Source organism: Hemitrygon akajei, chromosome 4 (genome assembly GCF_048418815.1).
Source record: "Hemitrygon akajei chromosome 4, sHemAka1.3, whole genome shotgun sequence".
NCBI classification, from domain to species: domain Eukaryota; kingdom Metazoa; phylum Chordata; class Chondrichthyes; order Myliobatiformes; family Dasyatidae; genus Hemitrygon; species Hemitrygon akajei.
In genome coordinates, this window is record NC_133127.1 from 82,915,356 (window position 1) to 82,939,937 (window position 24,582).

General features: G+C 41.9%; 1 protein-coding gene across 2 annotated transcripts in view; it reads left to right on the top strand.

Annotated features, from left to right (window-relative positions):
- Positions 1–24,582, top strand: part of LOC140726500 (uncharacterized) — a 113,465-nt gene that overhangs the window by 22,906 nt on the left and 65,977 nt on the right. The window contains exon 2 of one of the 2 annotated variants that reach the window (XM_073042968.1): positions 2,262–2,693. The exons of the other annotated variant lie outside the window; for it this stretch is intronic. Within the exon in view, the coding sequence (XP_072899069.1) occupies positions 2,262–2,693 (432 nt within the window). The remainder of the gene's footprint in view (positions 1–2,261; positions 2,694–24,582) is intronic. 2 annotated transcript variants of the gene reach the window in all.

The following is a 24,582-nucleotide window of genomic DNA, read 5'->3' on the forward strand; positions in this document are numbered from 1 at the left end:
TGCTGTGGATAGCATGCAAAGAGAGGCTTTTCTCAGTACATGTGACAGTAATATATCAATTACAGATTATTAATCTTTCATAGACTAAGTGCTTATTGTTTGTAAATTAGATGCTGCATATCACTAAAGTTTGACGGAAATGGCACTTCAATATAATCCATTAACAGTAAAGTCTATCTGATGACATGGTGAAGCTGAAAAATATCTCACTTCTTGCCTTCTCTTTTGCTACCTACTATATACTTCTTTACTAAACGTCTATTTGCGTTTAATCTTTGTTGAGCAGTAACTCAGCTTCAATACGCAGTCTACATCTGCTGATTACAAAGATTCAGTGAGAGCTGGCACACACGTGTTCAGGCCTATAGTCATTCGTTTGATTGCTGATATATGAGGCAGAGTGGAAGTAATGTGTTTTTATCGATGATCAGTTTTGATGGCGGACTCAGCGGTGTGCAGCTGCACTGTGCGATAAAGTACTGAACTATCGCAGAAACGAAGGCTGAAGACCGAACGCCTGAGGAAACAGACACAATCTGCAATTAATTGTGGTGCTTCTGTTCTAAGAAGGGAAACGAATAAGCAAATTTTACTGGTCCATCAAACAATCCAGTTCTTCCTCGTGGGGAAGGTAGGATCAAGCTGTGCTGGGGATCTAGTCAATGCTGGAATGATGTTCAATATTACGTGCTATATGAGCTATATGGACAAAATACTGACAGACTGGTGAGAGTACAAAATTGCAACATGGTGAGGCACCTTCAGAAGTAGAGGGGAGGGAAGGAGAGTAAAAGGAAAGGCGGTTAAAAGGTAAGGTAATCTATTACATTGAATAGACCACTGCATATAATAAAATAAAACAAATTCTGTATTATCTTTAACATCAAAGCATCTCACAGGAATGTTTTAGAACATAATTGACAATGAGACATGGAAGATGTAAGGACAAGTTAAAGAGGTTCAACAAACAATCCACTGGAGGAAGTTAAAGAGGTACATTTAAGGAAGTGAGGGTAGAAAGGTTAAAATTGGAAATCTATGGCGATCCACTTTCCGCGCAGGCGAACCAGCTCACAAATAGCCAGCGCGTGGGGAGAGACTTTGGTAATGCCCTTCTGACGTCATTTCCGCCCGGAGAGGGCGGGCGCTAGGGATTAAATGCCAGCACCGCGAAGTTTGAATAAACTAGTCTTGAAACGACTTATCGACTGCGTGTCGTTATTTCAGCGCTGTGTGTAGCACATCGCTACAAATCCACAGTTCAACGCCTGAGCAGCTGACAGTATAACCATCAGTTGTGGAGCGGTTAAGGATCCACAAGAATTGAGAACCAGAAGATTGCAAATACCCTGGAGCACTTTAGAGCTGGATTGGGTTACAGTGATAGGAATGAGGATGAGCAAAGAAAAATTTAAAATGTAGTTGAGATTTTTAAATTTAAAAGCAGCAAAAATGTGCTGAATTGTTCAGCGGTGTTTTTCTCCAAATATCTGTCTGGATGAAGAGCTATTTACCTGAAAATAACATTAAGCACCAGCAACCAGGGTTTAGTCCTGACCTTGGGAGTTGTCTGTGGAAGTTTGTGTGCTCTCCCTGTGGCCTCTGGGTCCTCTGCTTTCTTCTCACAACCCAAAAATGTGTGGGTTGGTTGGACAATGTAAGCTGTCCTTACTGTGTAGGTGAGTGTAGACTTTGAAGGAGTTGATGAGCATGTGGGGAGGCAAATTGGGATTGATGGAGCTTGAATGGGTGGATGATGGTTGCTCTGGTCTCAGTGGGTCAAAGAGACTGTTCCTGTGGTCTACCATCTTATGACTGACTCTCAGAAAAAAAACAACACTGAAAGGAATCAGAAATGGTGAGGGTAATTTGTTTATTTCTCCCAGCAGTAGTCATTCATTTCTGAAATGTGAGAGTGAATTCTGTTCCTCCACAGGAAGCACCTTAAGCCAATGGAGTCAGTCCTTACCCATGTCAATGTACATATGTATTCTGCCACGGATCACACAATCGTCAGCTCATTCTAATATTCCTTCTTCCTCATGCATGCACAGTTCTTGTGACCTAATTCAGGTCCTACCAGAGAGCTGCTTTTGTAGTATGGACTGGTGAGAGGCTTACTGTCATTGACCCAAGGTAGAGGCAAACACTGAGCAACTGAGGCAACTCACTGTCAAAAGTTAACCCATTCTGAATTCGAAATGTGAAGCATAATCTCAACAGATGTCAAACTACGGTAATCACTTTTCTTCTTCTTATAGGTACCTTGGCACTGGCTGACAATGAAACTACATCTACTTATCAAGCAAGCGCAGAGAATTCTACTTCACTGTTAAATCCTGAGGGTACATTCAATACCAGCTCAACTACTGAAGAGTATCCATTTCAAACTAACAACTCCAGTTTTCTAACTGCCGATACATACAGTAATGTCAGTACTATTCAAATGGACTCTTCAAATGTCAGTGTAAATCAGGATAATCACAGCATTTCTGATAATATCCCTAGCTTCAGCACCACGGATGAAATGACACCTACCAAGCCGGAAGTACTGAAAAGGCAGACACCAGGCACACAGAAATCATCAGCTGCCCCTACCACGTCACTGAGTTTTACTGAGGTCTCAAGTTCCACAGTGGGTACTTCTCAGCAAACTACAACCAGTCAAACTCCTAATGCAGCTTTCTCCTTTGGTAAGGCATTCTCACTCTGTTTCTCAGCAAACATCTTGTCTAACTCACAGAGTACCGTGAAGAATCACAAGGAAAGTAAAACTAAATGATAACAAATGTGTCCATGAAAGGTATTTTGCGTCGTGATGTTAGAGAAATTGTGTTAGCTATCTGGTTTTTGGCTCGATAAGACTGAATGCTGTTCAGCCAAATTTGCCTCAAACTGATTGTACAGCTTTATTCATTCAGTGATCTACAACTGAAACAGGATATTTCTTGTGGAAAGTTGATAATAACCATTTCCAACTCATTTTGAGCTGCTGTGGATACTCAATGATCAATACTCAGCAGAGTTACCTGAAGTAGCCTCTCTGCCAAATGCAAAGGAAGTGATGCCAGTCCCCTCTGGGGCACTGGAGGGGAAACTTTACCTCCTTGTTCTGAGGGGTGACCATCATTGCTCATTCTTGGGATGGCTGGGATTTAATATAGTATCTGCAGAACCTCCCCCCCATCATCTTTCCCTTTCCCTCTCCTCCTGACTCTATCACCATGTTCCTATTCTCTCCATTTGCCATCACCCACACACTCTTCCCACAGGTTCCCCTCCCCCACTATTCCCCTCTGTCCTTCTCACCTCCCTCCTGTAATTCCATTCCATTTCCTGTCGGATTCCATCATCTCCAGACCCTTATCACTCCCACTGATCATCTCTCAACTTCTGGTGCTATTCCCATTCTCTCTTTCTCCATCTGCTCATCATTACCCCTTCACCTGGCTCCACCCTTCCCTCCACCTTTTTATTCTAGCTGTCTCCCACCTTTTACTCCAGATGAAGGGTCTCAACCTATAACAGCAACTATCTAAACAGGAGAAAATCTGCAGATGCTGGAAACCCAAGCAACACATACAAAATTCTGGAGGAACTCAGCAAGCCAGGCAGCATCTATGGAAAAGAGTACCGCCAACGTTTCAGGCTGAGACTTTTTAGCAGGACAGTGGCTATCTTTTTCACTCCAAAGATGCTGCAAGACCCATTGAGTTATTCCAGGTTTTTGTGTGTTGCTTCAATATTGTTCTATTAGACTGGGACTTATCTAAAGTAACTCCTAGTATCTTTTATCCCTGGCATGGCCAAATCAATTAGGTGATCCTAGTCTCCACCTACTCCCTCTCCCCCAATTGGCCTTCTAGCTGAAATCTCTGCCCGAGCCAATTTTAATTCCTGCTATCAGATTCCAGTTTTTCTTTGCCAAGATACCTCTAGACTGATCCTCTGATTGCTCAAACCTCACCACTCCAGTCACGTTGTCCTCATCCACTTCTGATGCTTGAGACTCAGGCAGTGAGGAAAGCAAATGAGTGCGCACACGCAAGTCCAGCATCGTAGAGCACGTAGGAGGTACATCTTTAACCTGCGGACTAATGTTACAGGGTTTGCCTACATTCTGCCTGTTGCTGAATCTAACCAGACCCAATGTGTTTCAGTGGGATCTCAGGAGGACACTGGCACTCTAGCTCAGTGGAATCTGTCAGACTGAATACCAACCATCAAAACTGTTTCCGGCGAAGCTGGATGGCCACCTCAACCTTTCTGCCTGCAGCTTGCCTCATGTATGACTCAGATCAAAAGCACATCCTGTCAGTGAACTATCTGTCTCGCACATTCTTCAAACACTGTATACTGTAACTGCCATCACATTCAAACCCTTCTGTCTGTGCGTTGTTGAAAAGACCATCCAGCAGCAAGTTTCTTTTGCCCTGTCAGTCAATTCAATCACCTCTTGGGCTGCAGGAGAAGAGCCATGGAATGATGCGACCTTATTTTAAGTGGTGACAATCTGATTTCAGATCATTGTGTGGGCAGCACTGTGGTGGTATCATTAACAGAACTGTTACTCAGTTAGTGACTCAGATTCAATCTTGGCTTAGAGAGAAATTTTCATGTTCTCCATGCACTCTGGTTTCTGCCCATATTCTAAAGTCATACAGGTTGGTTGGCTAATTTGACAGTACAAATCTCACCAGTGTGTTGGAGCATGCTAAAATCAAGGAGAAATTGATGAGAATCTATGGAGAATGCAATGGGATAAATGTAGGACTTGTGGAAATGGATGTTTGAAATATTGGTACAGATTCAATGGGGCAATGAACCTGTTTGCATGCTGAATGACTCTAGGGTTGTAACTGTTTACCAGGAAGCAAGATACGATGAGGCCAAATTCAGGTGGCAGTAGAAGGAGCAACATGTCATACTCTGTCTGGGTAGACTCCAACCTGATGGCATGAATATTAATTTCTCTAAATTCCAGTTTTGTCTCCCCACTCCCCTCTCTTTTCCATTCCCCATTCTGGTTAACCCTTCTCTTGCCCTCACCTGCCCATCACCTCACTCTTGTTCTTCTCCTCCATCACTTTAGACTATAAGACCATATGATATTGGAGCAGAATTGGGCCATTTGGCCCATTGAGTCTGCTCCACCATTTCATCATGGCTGATCTGATTTATCTCTCAAACCAAACTTCCTGCAATCTTCCTGTATCCCTTCATACTCTGACCAATCCAGAATCTGTCAACCATTCTTCCATGATCCATTCTCCTCTCCAATGAGACTCCTTCTTCTTCAGCCTTTTTACCTCTTTCACCTACGACCACCCAAATTCTTACTTCATCCCCCTCCCCTATCCACCCTCCTTCCCCATCACCTGGTTTCACCCATCACTTGCCAGCTTCCACTCCTTTTTCTCTCCTCCCCTGACCTTCTTATTCCGACTTCTGAGCTCTTCTTTTCCAGACCTGATGAAGGGTCTCAGCCTGAAATGACGACTGTTTATTCCTCTCCATAGATGCTGCCTGACCTGCCGAGTTCCTCCAGCATTTTTTTATTGTGTGTATAATGTCACAGTTGCTCTGATGATTTAATAGAAGTGCAGAAAAATCTTCTGTGATAAACTGGCACTGAATATAAATATTGTACTATTGAATTAGGAAAATATACAGTATCCTAACATAGTTTCATTACTGGACCAATAATCTGTGGGTTTATACTAATGACTTGAACATATGCACTTAAATTCCATTGTGGCAACTGGGGAATTTACATCCAAATATTTTAAACAAATTGGTTTAAAACAAAAGATAGTATCCACCTCAGTGACCTTGAAGAACTGGATCACTGTAAAAACTAACATCTTTTAGGGAAGGAAGCATGCAATTCAAATCTGGTCTGGACCATATGTGAATGCAGAATCTTGGCAATGTGTTACTTGTCTTCAGAAGTCTCTAAGTTCAAGGGCATTTTAGAGTGGCAATGAGCACAGCAGCATACCACAATTAACCTTTTAAAAATTGTTTGTCACTGGCAAAGAATTCACAGGCTAATGTGTCTCTTTTGCAGTATGACCTTTGCCATTTCAGTATGATTTTAAAGTCCAATAGTTTTAGAAACAAGTTTCTGATGACTGAACAGAGGCAGTTTCTCTGTCAGCTCATCAGCAGCTCACAGTGGAAACCAGTATTGTCTGTGGAGACTGAACACACATGTATGCTGCTCTGTTTTCTCTCATTCAACACTCGTGCAATGACAATTTCCTGCTAAAACTTTTATTAAAAGTTGCAATTGTACTATAATGTTTAGGAAATCAGAATGTAATGAATGGGTATAAATGGGCACAGTTTTGCTTAGCATGTTAGGAACCAACTCAATTTTGTTTTTCATTGTTTTAAAGTATTGGACACAACATACAGCATGATTCACTGGACACATTCATGTAATGTGATCAAGTATATACAGTAATATCTCATTATAGTAGCAAGGAAAAGATTACCATATGAATATATCAACACATTTGTATTATGCAGTGTGATTTCTAATCACATCTCATTCTGTGTCGGTTGATGATTGTTTAGGGACTAAAACACAGAAGAACAATATAAAGTGCAGAGAAAAGGACAAGCACCAAATCCACAGAGCAAAGCAGAATCTCAATTTTATTGAGCTAAGTTTTGAACAAAAATACAAACAGAAGAAGAATGACTTAAATGAAAAGAATTCACCATGCTGCTTTTTGAATATTTTACTTGATATTTGTTTTAATTTAGTATCCAGTACCTCATCAGTACCACATCATCAGTGGGATAACATTCAGATTGGCAAAAAAACTTCTCTCTCATTCTAATTGACTCCAGTTCCTCCCAGCATTAAAATGTACTGTACTACCTGCAGTATGATATGCACATGCTTAAATACTGATCTCACAGTCAGTTGCCTGACTGCTGCCCAGTATGATCTCATCCCCTTTCTGCTTCTCTCTGGAAACCTGGGCTTTGCATTCTTTCTGTTGTGATCTCATAGTAACCACAGACCATGATATGTTTCAGCAGAGGCATCAGTGTATCATACCACGGCTCATATCTTTAATTGTGTTTGAAAAATTGTGCATGAACCATCTTCCGCCACTATCTTAGCCTACAATTTTTTACTTCCTTTACAAAACTAAATTACAATCCCCTCTACTGCCTCTGATGGTGGAAATGTTCCAGATGCTGGTAAAATTAAAGGCAAAATAAACAAAATAGAAAAGTCATGATTAATGTCTACCAATTTGTGTTTTCGTTAATACATTTTTCCACAGGCTAGACCAAAATAATGAATGTGTTGAGGGAGCAATCATACTACCCTGCTGTTGAATTACATACTTTATGAATAAATATATTCAAGTATCCTTAAGCATTGCCCAAGCTTAACATTATATAAGAGTTAAAATTAGTTTCTATATATTCTTCTTGGTAATAAGGAGATAGCAAAAATATTTACTCTTGAAAGTGTAGATGCTTGGAATTGAATAACAGATTGGCAGGCAGAGCCTGTGAGCAGGGAAACGGAGATCAGTGGACTGTCATCAACTGGATGATATGTCATTGATATAGAACTGTTTTTGGTACCCACAGGTGCCAGCTGACCTCCTGAATATTTTCAGCATTTCTGTTATTATTTCACTAAATAGGTCATTTTAAGCATGGCTTATTAAATGACTTGGTCCTGTGAATCAATCCAAAAGAAACAGAAGGTTGACATTATTCATTGAACTTTGTGCTGAATTACACTGAGTCATACCCAAGTTCTTATTTCCAGTAAAAGTCAAAATGATTGCAAATATTGGAAGTATGAAACAAAACCAGAAAATGCTGGAAACACTCAGCAGGTCTGGCATCATCAGTGAATAGATAATCAAAGGTAACATTCTATCTATCTATCTAACTGTTTATTGAGATACAGCTCAGAACAGGACCTTCTGGCCCTTTGACCCACGCCTCTCTGGAACCCCCAATTTAACCCTAGCCTAATTACAGGGCAATTTACACTGACCAATTAACCTACTAAGCGGTATGTCTTTGGACTGTGGGAGGGAAGCAGAGCACCTGACGAAAACCCATGCAGTCCCAGGGAAAATGATCAAACTCCTTTCAGGCGGCGGGGGGAATTGAACACGGGTCGCTGGAACCGTAAAGCCTTGTGCCAACCACGACACTACCATATATTTGTTAGAATAGTGGGGAAAATGAGTTCAAAGGGGCAAAAGCAAGTAAAACAATGGGTCTTCCCAGTGAGTCCTGCCAATGGATCTTGGGCAGGAGGTAAAAATAGTGTGGGGTGTTGGGGTACTATAAGGCTGGAAGCAGTGGAGGAATATATTTTGAAGGAATGAGGTCTTTGACCTGGTGGTAGGCAATGGCTTGATGTCCAGAGGCAGGTTTGAGGATGTGTTTCAAAGTCAACATTTGGCTTCTATGATTGAAAATTTGGAATGGTAATAAAGGAAAATGAGTGAGCCCATAGAAATATCAAGGTTCAAATTACACTTATTACCAAAGTATGTATACCATATACGACCTTGAGATTTGTCTCCTTACAAGCAGCCACAAAACAAAGAAACGCAATAGGGCCCATTAAAAAAGTCCTGATGTGCAGAGAGAAGACATATTGTGCAAACAACACTCGGAACTGAAGTTCACGAAAGTGAGTCCACTGGCCACGGACTGGTCATCACTGCAGCTGATCCACGAGCCCGTTTGAAGCCTCGGTTCAGGGCAGAGAGAAGTAATCCTCACCATGAAGTGAGCTGAACACCAGCTCGGCCTAAACTTTTCAAGTTTACCTCACACTTAAGCCGGGCAAACAGCCCTGCTGCATGCATGCTCTCAGGCCTGGGCCTCACCGCCTCGATTCAACCCATACCTGACCTTTCCTATCTGGCCCAGTGCTTAAATTGATCAGACTTTGATGTTCCTCACCAGGCCCCGCTGCCTAAACTCTGCCTTGCCTCAGACCTGTCACTTTGAAGCAACTCCAAACTCGCAAAGACCAAACACCAAAGACCTCCTTCTTGGGCCTGGTCCCTGCTGCCTCAATCCGGCTCATGCACACTATATCACAACAGTCCTGCACCTCAGAGACTTCAATTTACACCGCAAAAATGCCAGGCTACACAGGTGGTTCAAAAGCTCAACCTGAGAGGGAAGTTGCAGGCTATTGACTGCAGTAATAATTTTCAAGAAAAAAATGTGGTTAATAAAATAATTAGTAGTTTTGTTCGCTATCAGCAAGTCATCGCTGTGCTTCACCAGTGGCATCTTAACTGGGAATGTTACTTCTGTAATTAGCAATGAGCAGATCCAGAGAGGATAAAAGGCTGGAGGGAGAGGACCAGGTGAGCTGAAGGGGTCTGCAATCCGGACAGAGGTTTCTGTGCAAAGAAATGGACACAGAGGTGGACGAGGATGTAGGGGGTTGAAGCTGAGGAGTCTGCTGAAGACTGATACTTTGGAAGCAGAAAAGGGAAGATTGTATGGAATGGTGGAAACATGACGAGAGAGAAATCACAGGAAAGTGAAGGGAGAGAAAATTTAGGAGGAGCACTGGAATTCAAGTCTGTGATCTGACATCAGAAAGGATGATAAAATGTTACCTTTCACAGAACTAAATGTGGCAAAGGATAAAGGGAAATGTAGACCATGATAACTTTGAGATACCTTGATCCAGTGTTTTGTAGAGAAAGGTCAAGAGCATGTGCCATACATGATACTGAGCATAGATTTCAAGGTGCAATAAGATCTCTGTCTCAAGAAACACTGGCTGCTTTGAATGTACCTGTAATGCTGTGAGGGTTCCTCCCCTCCCACCTCTCCAGATCCTTCTGCATGATATTCTAATCAACAGCCCATTGATACATTGATTCTTATTGAGTCATGGACCCATATTTGCCAACAACTATTCTTAACAAATCAGATTGAGTAGAAAGCATATTGACCTTTTGGAAAAATCCCACCCCTAACTCATTCTTCAAATTATCTTGTTGACTAGAAACTAGCTTTACCCATCATTGAAGGCACAAGAAACTTCTGATGCTGGAATCTGGAGCAACACACAGACATGCAACCAGGTGAAGGACCTTGACCCAAAACACTGACTGTCCTTTTCCCTCATAGATGCTGCCTGACCCATTGAATTCCTCCAGCCCTTTCGTGTGTTTATCCATCCTTGGCCCTGGGTCGTAAAGACTGCACAGTTAGTCAGTTCAGTATTGACCAGAGGTTGAAGCTGAAACATTCACTTATGTAGCTTTAACTTCTAAAAAGCACTCATTACTCACTGATTTTGCTGTTTCAAATAATCATATTTAATTCCCTTGAGTTACAACTCCTTGAGGGGAAAAAGGATAATCAATTATATTATAATCAAAAGTTGCTCTCAGAACCCCTTTGATTATGATATAATTATAAACTTCAGAACACATGGGTACTGTGGGATGATTAATTTCACCAAGAAAAAAGGAAGATTCTGATTTCAAAATATACGTGATTATCATGATACAATTTACAGATTTAAATGCAATAAGAATTGTGGTTGCTGCTTTCGTTTATGGTGCTTAAAGGATTTACATCTAATGCTTCACTAAAGGAAAGCATTGGCAGATTTGCCTTAGTGGGAGATCAGAAGAAAGCTCTAGAGAAGATACATGCATTGTTACAGAGAGTCGGCAAAATAAAAATAACTGGTAAAAGCCAGGAAATATTACTTCCAGTTTTGAAGAATAAAACATTTCCAGTGGAACACCAGGTCTATAAAAGGAAAAGCAATAGAAAAGAAATAGGCAGAAGTAGAGGCTTAATTTCATCTTCAAGTTCAAATGTAATTGTCATTCAACCAAGTATGAATACAGCCAAATGAAACAGCATTACTCTGGGGCCAAGGTACACAGCACAGCACCAACAGTCGTACACAGTACAAGGCACACATAACACTTATAAAACAGCAGTAAAATGGAGTCACACACAAAAATATAGTCCAAGTTCCTGAGTCCATGAACATTGCAGCAGTCTGCAGTCAAACACAATACATCTTGTCTTTTGCCGAGGCAACACTGGGGGGCAACTCCAACATATATACCATACCACGTCACCCTGGTGGAACACACCAACTCCACCAACGCCTTCCCACTAGCTGGCTGAAAACTGGCGACACCACAGTTTAAGGCTGAGTCAGTCCTTGTGACAACCAAGGCCAAGCAGCTCCCTGCCATTCGCTAACACATCAATGATTTGGACTGGCAGCATACCACACTGACAATGCCAACAGGGTTCTTGTGATCACAAGAAAAGCGAAAAGGCGATCACTCGCTGATAAGACTACTCACCACCTTTGTGCACCTATGCCTTTCTAACGCAGGCAGCGTTACAATCTGCACCAAGTCCAGCACCTTCAGTTTCTCTGCCAACGAGCAACTCACTAACGGGGTAGACCTGCAGTACTTTAAGTTCTTAATGCCCAGCAGGGTCTTGTGAATGTAAAATATGCACTTAAAGAAAACAACAACCCCTCTGGTTGGTCCTATAGAAGCTGCTGCGTGCGAGCCCGCCAACTTTTTATCAAAAGACCATTAAGCTTAGCCCATTGCATGCCAATGAGGTCATCTGAGGACAGCTCACTGAGAGAATATAGAAAGGGTGACATTACGACTGTCAGCTAGGATCAATGCTATGAGGCCTGTCCTTCAGGAAGATATAAAGAAGGGCTGTTACAATCAGCTAGGCTTTGTAAACTATTAGAGCAAAGCTGGTATTCAGAGAGACAACATATTGTCACTTGATATTTTTATCCTTAGTAGGTTATTATAAGAGTTGGAACTAACTGAGTCCTGTTCTTTTTCTGTTATTTTTATTAAAGAAATAAGATGGTACCTGATTTAGCTTGTGCCTGCTGCCAATGAATGAAATACTTTTGACACTACATCATTTCCTTTGGATTAGTCTCTTGCCTCTTGCTCATTTTTCAGATGTTGTGTGAGTTATTTAAACTATGCCTGTGTGTAAACATAAATCTCAGCAATGTAGCCATATTTATTCTCGGTTATGGATTTTTACTTGACACTGATGATGGTCATGAAGATGGTGGTGTTCTCTTGTTACAACACTACAGTAATTGTACACTCTGTGATTCACATTTGACAATCCATAGACTGTAGCATGATAGCCTGCACGGCTCACTCCCAGCTGAAAATAATGGCCATAGTCAGACATTGCTATATTTATTCAAACTGTTGACATACAGATCTGCCACAGATAAACCACAGTCTGATCTGACTCACAGAGAAAATAAAACTTGTTTGTGGATTTATATCTGTTAAGGGGATGATACTGCAGACTACTGGACCTCTGCCTAAAATAAGATGTACAGTATTAAAAATGAGAGAAAAGAGAAAAGATATAAATTTACCACCTTGAGAATCTACTTACTTTGAGGGAAAAAAGGGGCCTGCACCATTGATCGGATTTCTGTAACTTCCAAAATACGGAATTGCTTCCATATATTTTTCTTTCAATAAATATTGCACTTCTACTATCAAATTTAGATTAAGCTCTTCTAATTATCACACACAATTGTCAGAATCAGAATTAGGTTATCAGGTTTACTATCACTAGCATATGTTGAGAAATGTGTTGTTTTGTGGGAGCAGTACATTAAAATACATAATAATAAAAACAATAAATTATTCTCTCTCGTTGAGTACGTTTTCAAGCTCTTGTACCTCCTCCCTGATGGTAGCAATGAGAAGAGGATGTGTCCTAGGTGATGGCGGTTCTTAATGAAGGATGTTGCCTTTTTGAGGCATCACCTTTTGAAGGTGTCCTTCCTGGAGGCTAGTGCCCATGATGGACCTGGCTGAGTTTACAACTTTCTGCAGCTTTTTCCAATCCTGTGCAGTGGCCGCTCCACACCAGATGGTGATATAACCAAGAGAATGCTCTCCATGATGCATGTGTAGAAATTTGCAAGTGTCTTTGTTGACATACCAATTCTCCTCAAACTCCTAATGAAGAATAGCCACTGTTGTGCCTTCTTTGTAATCAATATGTTGGGTGTAGGATAGCCCTTCAGGGATGCTGACATCCAGGAACTGCTCACCCTTTCTTCTGCTGTTCTGTTGATGAAGACTGGTGCATGTTCCCTTGATATCTCCTTCCTGAAATTTACAATCAGTTCTTTGGTCTTGTTGACATTGAATGCAAAACTGTTGCTGCAACTCCAGTCAACCAGCTGATCTATCGCACTCCTGTAAACCTCTTCATCACTATCTGAAATTCTGCCAACAATAGTTTTGTCATCAAAAACTTATCATTTGACTTGTCTATAGGTATTTGATTCTTTCTCCAAGACAAATGAAACTGGAGTTGCATCGTTATCTTCTTGCTATCCGTTTATCATTGCAGTTACTGACAATCATCAGTAGTAGGCCATCCTTCATGACATAAGGTGCTTCTATACACATTAGCAAGGTCCAAAGGTTTTCTATTTCATTGAACAGAGGCCCAACCGGACTTCCTCCACCAACATATCCTCAAACCAAGCAATTTCAGTTCCACTCACTTTCTCCACAGCTAAGATGTAACTGTAGCCACTTACTTGAGCCCAACCTACATGGGAACTGTGGGACAGTCTTTGTTACAGCCCTATATGGGTCAACTCACTCATTTTTTTCTGCTATGTGGATGACTGTATTGGTGCTGCTTCCAGCATCCATATAGAGCTCAAAACTCCCAGTATTTTTGCTGAATGCAAACCTACTCTCGATTTGATTTGCCTCTGCCCTTTTGCGATCTCTTCTTCTTCATCTTGGGCATTGGCTAGTGACAAACAATCATTGCAAGCCTACAGACTCCCATAGCTATTTTGACTATTATTTCTCGCATTCTGCCTTCACTTCATCCACCCACTTCCACAGTTTCCTCTGAATTTGCTCCAGAAATGGATTTTCTGTGCAGGTGCCTTTGATATGACTTACTTCTTTCTGAACTATGGCTTCCTATGTCCAGCTGCAGAGAGAGAGTTCTCTCCCATACCTCATCTATTAACTGCAACTCAGCTCACAATCTCAAAGTTCCAAGTATTTTTATTATCAGAGTACATATATGCCACCATAAAAAGCTCTGAGATTCATTTTCCTGTGGGCATACTCAGCAAATCCATAGAATAGTAACTAGAACAGGATCAATGAACAATCAACCAGGGTGCAGAAGACAACAAATTGTGCAAATGCAAATATGAATAAATAGCAATAAAAATAAGAACATGAAATAACAAGATAAAGAGTCCTTAAAGTGAGATCATTTGTTGCATTTTGTGTGTGTTGCTTTGTTAAAATGATGGATGGGCAAGTGAGTATGTATAGTTATCCCCTTTTGTTCAAGAGCCTGGTGGTTGAGGGGTAGTAACTGTTCCTGAACCTAATGGTGTGAAGCTCTTCTACCTTCTACCTGATGGCAGCCTTGAGAAGAGAGCGTGGCTGTAGGTCTTCTATGTTTCTATGTAACTGTTCCTGAGATGGTTTTCTTAATAAGCCACTCTTTGCACTTAATTCCCCAAAAAGCATGCCTGAAACCATCTTAAACAAAATTTTCATGTTAAGGCCTTTTGAATGGTGAATTTAAGGAAGGTTCACGCATGTGTGAAGTACACAAGGCTTATTGCAGAATCCCTATTTATCTGATATAGGAAGAGCAAGAGTCCCACAAGTCCCAATGCCTAAAAGAGGAAGAAACTGTTTTCCATCCTGGCTGTTCTTACTTTTATGCCACAGGGTTTCCTGCCTGATGGTAGAAAGACAAGGAGGATGCTGGATGTATGGGTGGGATCCTTGATAATACTAAGGGCCCTGCATACACAGTGCTCCTGACAAACGTCCCCAATGGATGGTAGGGAGACCCTTATAATAGACAATAGACAATAGGTGCAGAAGTAGACCATTTGGCCCTTCGAGCCTGCACCGCCATTTTGAGATCATGGCTGATCATCTACTATCAATACCCGGTTCCTGCCTTGTCCCCATATCCCTTGATTCCCCTATCCATAAGATACCTATCTAGCTCCTTCTTGAAAGCATCCAGAGAACTGGCCTCCACTACCTTCCGAGGCAGTGCATTCCAGACCCCCACAACTCTCTGGGAGAAGAAGTTTTTCCTTAACTCTGTCCTAAATGACCTACCCCTTATTCTCAAACCATGCCCTCTGGTACTGGACTCTCCCAGCATCTGGAACATATCTCCTGCCTCTATCTTGTCCAATCCCTTAATAATCTTATATGTTTCAATCAGATCCCCTCTCAATCTCCTTAATTCCAGCGTGTACAAGCCCAGTCTCTCTAACCTCTCTGTGTAAGACAGTCCAGACATCCCAGGAATTAACCTCGTGAATCTATGCTGCACTTCCTCTACAGCCAGGATGTCCTTCCTTAACCCTGGAGATCAAAACTGTACACACTCCAGGTGTGGTCTCACCAGGGCTCTGTACAAATGCAAGAGGATTTCCTTGCTCTTGTACTCAATTCCCTTTGTAATAAAGGCCAACATTCCATTAGCCTTCTTCACTGCCTGCTGCACTTGCTCATTCACCTTCAGTGACTGATGAACAAGGACTCCGAGATCTCTTTGTATTTCTCCCTTACCCAACTCTACACGGTTCAGATAATAATCTGCCTTGCTGTTCTTACTCCCAAAGTGGATAACCTCACATTTATTCACATTAAACACCATCTGCCAAGTATCTGCCCACTCACCCAGCCTATCCAAGTCACCCTGAATTCTTCTAACATCCTCATCACATGTCACACTGCCACCCAGCTTAGTATCATCTGCAAATTTGCTGACGTTATTTTCTATGCCTTCATCCAAATCGTTAACGTAAATGGTAAACAGCTGTGGTCCCAATACCAAGCCCTGTGGCACCCCACTAGTCACCACCTGCCATTCCGAGAAACACCCATTCACCGCTACCCTTTGCTTTCTATCTGCCAACAAGTTTTCTATCCATGTCAATGCCTTCCCCTCGATGCCCTGAGCTTTGATTTTACCCACCAATCTCCTATGTGGGACCTTATCAAATGCCTTCTGAAAATCGAGGTACACTACATCCACTGGATCTCCCCCGTCTAACTTCCTGGTTACATCCTCGAAAAACTCCAACAGATTAGTCAAGCATGATTTACCCTTGGTAAATCCATGCTGGCTCGGCCCAATCCTATCACTGCTATCTAGATATGCCACTGTTTCATCCTTAATAATGGACTCTAGCATCTTTCTCACCACCAATGTCAGGCTGACAGGTCGATAGTTCTCTGTTTTCTCCCTCCCTCCTTTCTTAAAATGTGGGATAACATTAGCCATTCTCCAATACTCAGGGACTGATCCTGAATCTAAGGAACATTGGAAAATGATTACCAATGCATCTGCAATTTCCAGGGCCACCTCCTTTAGTACCCTAGGGTGCAGACCATCTGGACCTGGGGATTTGTCAGCCTTCAGTCCCATCAGTCTTCTCATCACCGTTTCCTTCCGAATGTCAATCTGTTTCATTTCCTCTGTTACCCTATGTCCTTGGCCCATCCATACATCTGGGAGATTGCCTGTGTCTTCCTTAGTGAAAACAGATCTAAAGTACTCATTAAATTCTTCTGCCATTTCTCTGTTTCCCATAACAATTTCACCCAATTCATTCTTCAAGGGCCCAACGTTGTTTTTAACTATCTTCTTTCTCTTCACATACCTAAAAAAGCTTTTGCTATCTTCCTTTATATTCCTGGCTAGCTTGCATTCGTACCTCATTTTTTCTCCCCGTATTGTCTTTTTAGTTAAGTTCTGTTGTTCCTTAAACACTTCCCAATCATCTGTCCTCCCACTCACCTTAGCTCTGTCATATTTCCTTTTTTTTAATGCTATGCAATCTCTGACTTCCTTTGTCAACCACTGTGGCCCCTTTCCCCCCTTTGAATCCTTCCTTCTCTGGGGGATGAACTGATTTTTCACCTTGTGCATTATTCCCAAGAATACCTGCCATTGCTGTTCCACTGTCTTTTCTGCTAGGCTATCCGTCCAGTCAACTTTGGCCAGCTCCTCCCTCATGGCTCCATAGTTTCCCCTGTTCATCTGCAACACTGACACCTCCGAGCTGCCCTTATCCTTCTCAAATTGCAGATAAAAGCTTATCATATTGTGATCACTACCTCCTAATGGCTCCTTTACTGCGAGATTGCTTATCAAATCCTGTTCATTACATAACACTAAATCCTGAATAGTCTTGTCCCTGGTCGGCTCTCGTACAAGCTGTTCCAAGAATGCATCCCGTAGGCACTCTACAAACTCCCTATCCTGTGGTCCAGCACCAACCTGATTCTTCCAGTTCACCTGCATGTTGAAATCCCCCATAACTACTGTGACATTACCTTTGCCACATGCCAACGTTAACTCCCTATTCAACTTGCACCCAATATCCATGCTACTGTTTGGTGGCCTGTAGACAACATCCATTTGGGTCCTTTTGCCCTTACTGTTCCTCAGTTCTATCCTCTCAGTCATTTCACAGTCCTTTGTAGGGGCTTGGGGTCCGATGCTCAGCTCCTATACCAGATGAGATGCAGCTAGTCCTTTACTCACAAGCCTTCTGTTTGGTTAACTAACTTTCAGTAGAAACTCTGGGAGGTCAGAATTCCTAGGTATGTCATGCCAAGTTTCAGTAAATTTGGTATCCAAGTGAAAGATTTTCAACATTAGATCACTAGTAATCTGGATTTTTAAGAAGTCAGACATCATTCTAAGTATTAATGATGTCCTGTCATAGGTAATAGATTGAGGGTTTACAATTTATTTAAAGCATATTATGTTTCTAACAAGGTTAAGTTTTTAAACACAGATGGTGGTAAGAAGTTTTAAATTTATTGCTGCCTGCATTTTGGTGCTATTAATGGCCTTATCAAATTGCTGCCTTGCTGCCCTGTGGGTAGCTGGACACTTTCCCCAGCAACCTGATGAATGAACACACTGAGTGCTTTTCTGCCAGACAAGGCTCAGTAGCACTGGAAAAGCCGCAGGCACAGCTGGCTGCATGATAGCACATCAGGCAGTTGGCACAGCTCCCTTATTGCCCCTTTGACGGAGCACAAATTCATAGAGAAATAGCATGCAATAAACCTTTCTAGCCCTTCGAGCAACCTTAGCCTGATCACGAAACAACTTACAATGACCAATTAAACTGCTAACCGGTACTGCTTTGGATTCTGGCAGGAATCTGGCAAGCCCGGAGAAAACCCACGGGGAGGATTTACAGACTCCTTATAGATAATGTCGGAATTCAACTCCAAACTCCACCATCCCGAGCTGTGACAGAGTGGCGCTGACCGCTATGCTATCGCGGCACCCAGTGTTTAACTTAAGTCTAACTTAACTTCACATGTATTACTGAATTCTTCATTCGTTTCACATCACTTGTAAATTCTTTGGAAGGAGAGTAATATCCTGGAAACCTCATCCAGAAACTACCTTTCTTCAATAACACTTTTTCCCTTCTCTTAAAATTACAGGCAGTTCAACTCCCAATATGAACATATCAGCTCCCCTGAGTAAACAAAAATCTGAGTATAGCGGCCATTAAAAACAATGATATTAAAGGATATCAATGCCATGCACAGTTTTAGTGAAGTGAAAAGTATTTTTGACTTAGAACATGAGTGCATGAAAGTAGCCCTGTGGAAGACCAATGCCATGTAGCCCCAGTGCAGCTTGCACAAGAGTTTTCACCATGCATCTCTTGCGAATTTGTGTGTTGGAGCTGTCCTGATCATAATAGGTTTTGCATGGAATAAACATGGTTAACTTCACAAATAATACACACAAAATTCTGGAGAAACTCAGCAGGTCAGGCAGAATCTATGGAAAGGAATAAATAGTCAATGTTTTGGGCCGAGTCCCTTCATCAGGATTTCAAGAGCCTTGTGCACCAGCTGATATTAACCTTGCAATGATCACGTCATTGTGCAGTTTGAAATCTTCTGCTAACAATGCTGGCAACACAGAAGTGGATCTACAGTTCTGCCAACACATAACCAGTGAAGGAGGCAGGGATGCAAATAGAGGTCCTGCTCATCTGGGAACCCAGAAAGCCCTCTACAACAGAGTTGAAGAGATGGCCAGGGAGATTAATGTGCTCATGAGTACAGACTGACTATATTTTCTCAGTAACCTGGGTGGTAGCCCATTAATGCCCCTCTGAGCAATCACACTTTAAACAACCCTTCGCCATACCCCAACGTGAGTGACAACTTATCGCCACTCAGAAGTTCCTTTGCTGTCTTCAGCTGTGCCTGGACTTGAACTGGTGGATAAGATTTTCAACTGATCTCTTTTCCTCTTTAGAAAACAGTGAAGTCCCATCAGCCATGGCTTATTGTTATTTTTGGCTTGTGAAGTAATTAAAGCATAATTGTATATCCATGATGAGGGGATAGGGCAGGGAAGAGGATCACGTGTAAACCATCTGAATCATGTAAGATAGAAATAAGATCAGGACTGAGCTTACCGATAAACTCAGCCAAGTTTCTGTTGTATAATGGCTGATTGGTTGCCACCATACATTGCCCCTCAGGTTTCTCTTATGCATTTTAAACTGCAAATACATTAGAATCGGGCAGATGTGGGCTGCTGCGTTCCACCAGCATAACCTGCAAGACAGAAATTAGTGTCGATGTAAGTGCTGTAGCATAATTGAGTGAAGTGCCTGAATGCTGAATCATTGGCAAACTGTGCAAGTTCTGAAATGTGTGTGCGAGTGCGGGATTATTGGTAAGTTGGTACGTGCATTTGTGACATTTAAAGTTACGACATGAATTTCTGTGGCATCCTTTGTCACGTTAGGTTCTGAGGTAGGTTGGCAGGCATTATTAGTGGCTGAGCTAGACGGCATGTGTGAGTGCAGGTTTGCACCTACTGCTCTGTTGCTGGTCACATTGACCTTAACTGCAAGTATAACTTGGTGCCATGTTCTACAGGGCTTTGTTGAACACACTGATCTTTCTGGCAAATCTCCTCCAGTGAAAAGGACTTCTTTAAGGCTTAGCACTTCTTCTACCAAAATGTTACAGTAAGATTTGTAGAAGTGTACTGCCATTCATGTCCATCAGTCCACAGTCCTCAGTCAGTCCAAGATACACAAAGGCTTCAGCAGTGACTACCTCTCATTTAAGCGGTGCAAGTTTGATGTTTGTTGGCACAGGTCAGTTCCAGATGGAGTGGAAGGTTCCTGGAATTATTTGCATTGACAGCATTGAAAAGTTATTGTAATTGGTTTTGCTTCAGTGCACAAATCCTTGCAGAGATGTGTGTTTGAAAATCTTGCATGTAGTATTTTTTCATAACCTGATTGCCAGTGAGTGGCTGCAAGCCCTTAATAAATTTAAGCATGTATTACCTTCTTATCTATTTTAATGCATGAACCCTCTCCTTAATCACAGGATGCTGATATCTATCTTGGTAGTGTATCCTCCTTGTCTTCTTACCCCTCTTTTCCACTTTGCCGCTATACAGACAGCAGCGTCTGATAACTTAGTGCCCCAAAGAGCAGTCAATCCGTACGTAGCAGTAACTGATATTCAGCAACCATGACAGATTCATGTCAGCGTGTTTGGTGCACAGTGTAGGCTGTGATTACTTACCATCTACATATTCAGGCAGTGATAGTCTTTCCTATTGGCAAAGGTCTCGGAATTCAGGCCTGAGCATCATGCCCAGACAGCCTTTCACTCCTGGGGCTTTGGAAAGTCTGGAGTTGCATAAATCTGTAAGCAAGTTTCCTGAATCAAAGACACTGAAGAAGTTGTTTCCTTTCTTTATCAGGGAGGTTCTGCCAGATTTTAAATGCAACAGTTAACATTGATGCCATTTTATCCATGCTGAGAAATGTTAGAAGAACCATCAAGTTTCAAGTTGCAGTGAAAGAGGGGAATGGAGAGAACAAAGAAAGTTACTGTAATAGGATGATAATAAGGTACAAGCGATACAGTACCAGCTGAGAGAGGGTGGTGAAGGCTCATGAGAAGGTACTAGACTCTGAAGGGACAAACTGAGAAACAGATCTGCAGATGTTGAAAACCTGAATTAAAATCAGGAGTACTGGAGATGCTTGACTCATTAGGCAGTTCTTGGGGAGGGAGAAGGAGAGTTAATGTTTCAGGTTGACAGTTAACAGCGTAAGAAGCCAAAGACTGAGAGGCCCGCTGGACTTCTGTTGGGACCTCTATGTATCTGAAAAATAATAACATGTTTCACATCAATAGATAGAAATATTCACTTCAATATTTCTACAGTTTTGAAAAGCAGACAAGATGAGGACAACAGTAAATTGTTTGAGCAGAATATAAATTTTTTAAAATGGCTATCACTGTTAAGTTTTGTTACATGTCATGTATTACTTTTGCGAGGCGTTCACATGTGATATGGTGGCATAATGATGTATGCCATCTACATACTTTTACATACAACCTATAATGAATTATGTAAACAACAAAGAATGCTTAATCAAACAACACATTTACAATATTACTCAAAGATTACTGATATAGTAAATACACAACATTCCTCCCTGCTTAGCTATAAAGTCCAGGTCAATATAGAATGCATCAAAACATGTCTTTTTACTATATGATACAACCATTGTATAGACATTCACAGCGTAGCAAATTTTAAATTGTGCCATTCAAGCCTAAGGATTTAATTGCTGCGGAGGATTTCTTACTCTTCTGGGATAACGTCTCTCCTGACCAAGGAGGTCACTCCGCTTGGCAGGTGAGACTTGTTGCTGTGTAAGAATCTCAAGTTCTGGGGCCTCCACTGTGGTGGTTGTCAGAGTTGACTCTGGGACTACAGGAAGTGGTTCTGACAGTTCTGGGCATTTTTCTTGTTTTACAGTTGTTGGCTGTCCTCAACTGATCGACATGTTGTCTCCAGATGACATCAGACACAATCTCCACTATGTAGGAGAGTGGTCCATTTCTGTCCTTAATCTTTCCAGGTACCTACCTTTGATCACCTCTGTAGTCCCTCGCCAGGACTGCTCATCCAGGAGTGAAACATTGAACCTGCTTGTTTGAGGACCCCTTGATTTGTCTCAGCTGTTTGTCTTGTATCCTCCTTCTGAGACTGGGTTTGAGCAGATCTAAGCATGAGCGTAAGGGATAACATAAGATCAGCGTAGCTGGTGTGTTGCTGATTGTGGAGTGTGCTACATTGCGATAAGCAAGGAGGAAATTGCCAATCTTTGAATTTAATACCAGTGTAGTTTGCAGTGCTGACATTGCCCACAGTGTGTTCTTTAGACTCTGGACAAACCTTTCCACCAAGCCATTTGTAGCTGGGTGGTTCAGTGTAAACATAATATGCCTTATTCCATTCATTTTCAGGAATGACAGAGACTGTTTTGCAACAAACTGTGACCCATTGTCACTGACTAAGTGTTTTGGAACACCAGTCCTTGAGAAAAGGTTTCTCAACACATCAGCCATGTACGAGGCTGTAGTGGAGACTACTGGGAACACTTCTGGCCACTTTGTAGTTACATCCACTACTACCAAGAAATTTGTGCCCAAGAACGGTCTGGCAAAATCCACATGAATCCTCTGCCAGAGCAATGCAGGCCATTCCCAGGGATGGAGAGGGGCTGCTTTTGGCATCTTCTGGATGTGTTGGCATCCTGAACTGTGCACGGAAACTGCTCAATCTGCTGATCTATCCCAGACAACGCTTCAAGCCAATGCTTTCATTTTGACCATGGCTCCAACACGTCATCTCTCAGGGTGAATGGTACAACAACTCTCAGTCCCCACAGGAGGCAACCTCTGTCAAGTGTAAGTTCATCCTGGTACTGGATACTACAGGGGAACTGGAACTTCTGCTGCTTATTCCAGACATTTTGGATTGCCATGTAGACCTGAAACAGTGTGGGATTTCTTTCTGGTTTCCCTTTGGATAATCACTGCCATAATAGGGAGACTTTAGATATGCATTACGGAGAACACACCAAGAGGAGTGCACTCCTTTGCAGATTCTTCAGATATTTCCTTTCTCAAGGGTAAATGGGATAATCCATCAGCATTTCCATGCTTAGTTGACCTCTTGAATTCAATCTTGTCCTCAAAGAAGCAGGGCCATCTCTCTTATATGCTGCTGCTGTTAGGGAACACCCTTCTGTGGATTGCAAAGGGACACTAGTGATTGCTGATCAGTATTGAGGATAAACTATCTCCCATACAATACTGGTTGAAACATTTTGCACCCCAAAGCAGACGGAAGACCTCTCTGTCAATCTATATGTAATTTTTCACTGCAGTGCTAAGGGAACATGATGCAAAGGCTAAGGGCGTCACTCATAACATGTGACATGACTGCACCTACAAAATAAGTCGAGGAATCATAGGCAAGCTTCACCGGCAGTGAAATGGATTATAATGTGTGAGGACAGTGTCTGATGTTATCATCTTTTTTCGCCTTTTGGAAAGGCACCTGACATTGATTTGTCCATTGCTATTTCTTCTCGATTTGTTGTAATGAATTCAAGGGTGGAACACAGTAGCCAGGTTTGGCAGAAACCTGTTATAGTAATTGATAAATCCTACAAATAACTGCCTGGGGCATCCACCACTGCTTAATTTTTCTCAGAACACTTGTGTAATATTTGTGTTTCAATGGTGGGACGACAGTAAGTAATGCTTGATTTTAAGAACTCACACTTAACCACATTATGCTCTGAGCCCATACTCGTCTGATGTTTTTAACACTGTCTTTAGATTTGCGAGATGTTTCTTATCATACTCACTGAATCATGATAACGATAATGATAATGATATCCCGATAACACTGAGAGTCTGGGCAGCCTTGCAGCACCCGGCGCAAAGTTTTCTGCCAGAGTGCAGGTGCAGATGCTATTCCAAAAATAACCCTATTACAGTGATAAAGCCCTTTGTCGGTGCTTATAGTGAGAAACACTTTGGACTCTTCTTCTATATCCACCAGTAGGTAGGCTTCGGCTAAATCCACTTCGCTGAAAGATTTTCCTCCACAAAGGTTTGCAAAGATATACTTTATCCTGGGCAGATGATATTAATCTACTCTCAGTACTGGGTTGATGGTGACATTAAAATCACCATAGATCCTGACAGACCCATCCTTCTTGGGTATTGGGACCACTGGCGTTGCTCATGGGCTCAATTCAGACTTGAAAAGAATTTCTTCAACCTCCATGTGATCTAGCTGACTGGTTACTTTATAAGGAAACGGACGGACTTTGTAAAACTTGGGTGTGGCATTTTTGCTTAACATGATATTATCCTGAATATGTTTGAGTTTTCTAGTGCCATCCTTCAGCACTGCTGTGGCATCATCCAGTACCTTTCTTAGTTAACTTTCAGTTGACTCTATTGCAGAGGGTTTGGCATGCAAATAGTGGATGGATCTCCAATCAAGTTGTAGTTGTCTCATCCAATAATGGGCCTATAATGCTGGCCCTCCTGTTTTTACCACTTACAATCCCAATGT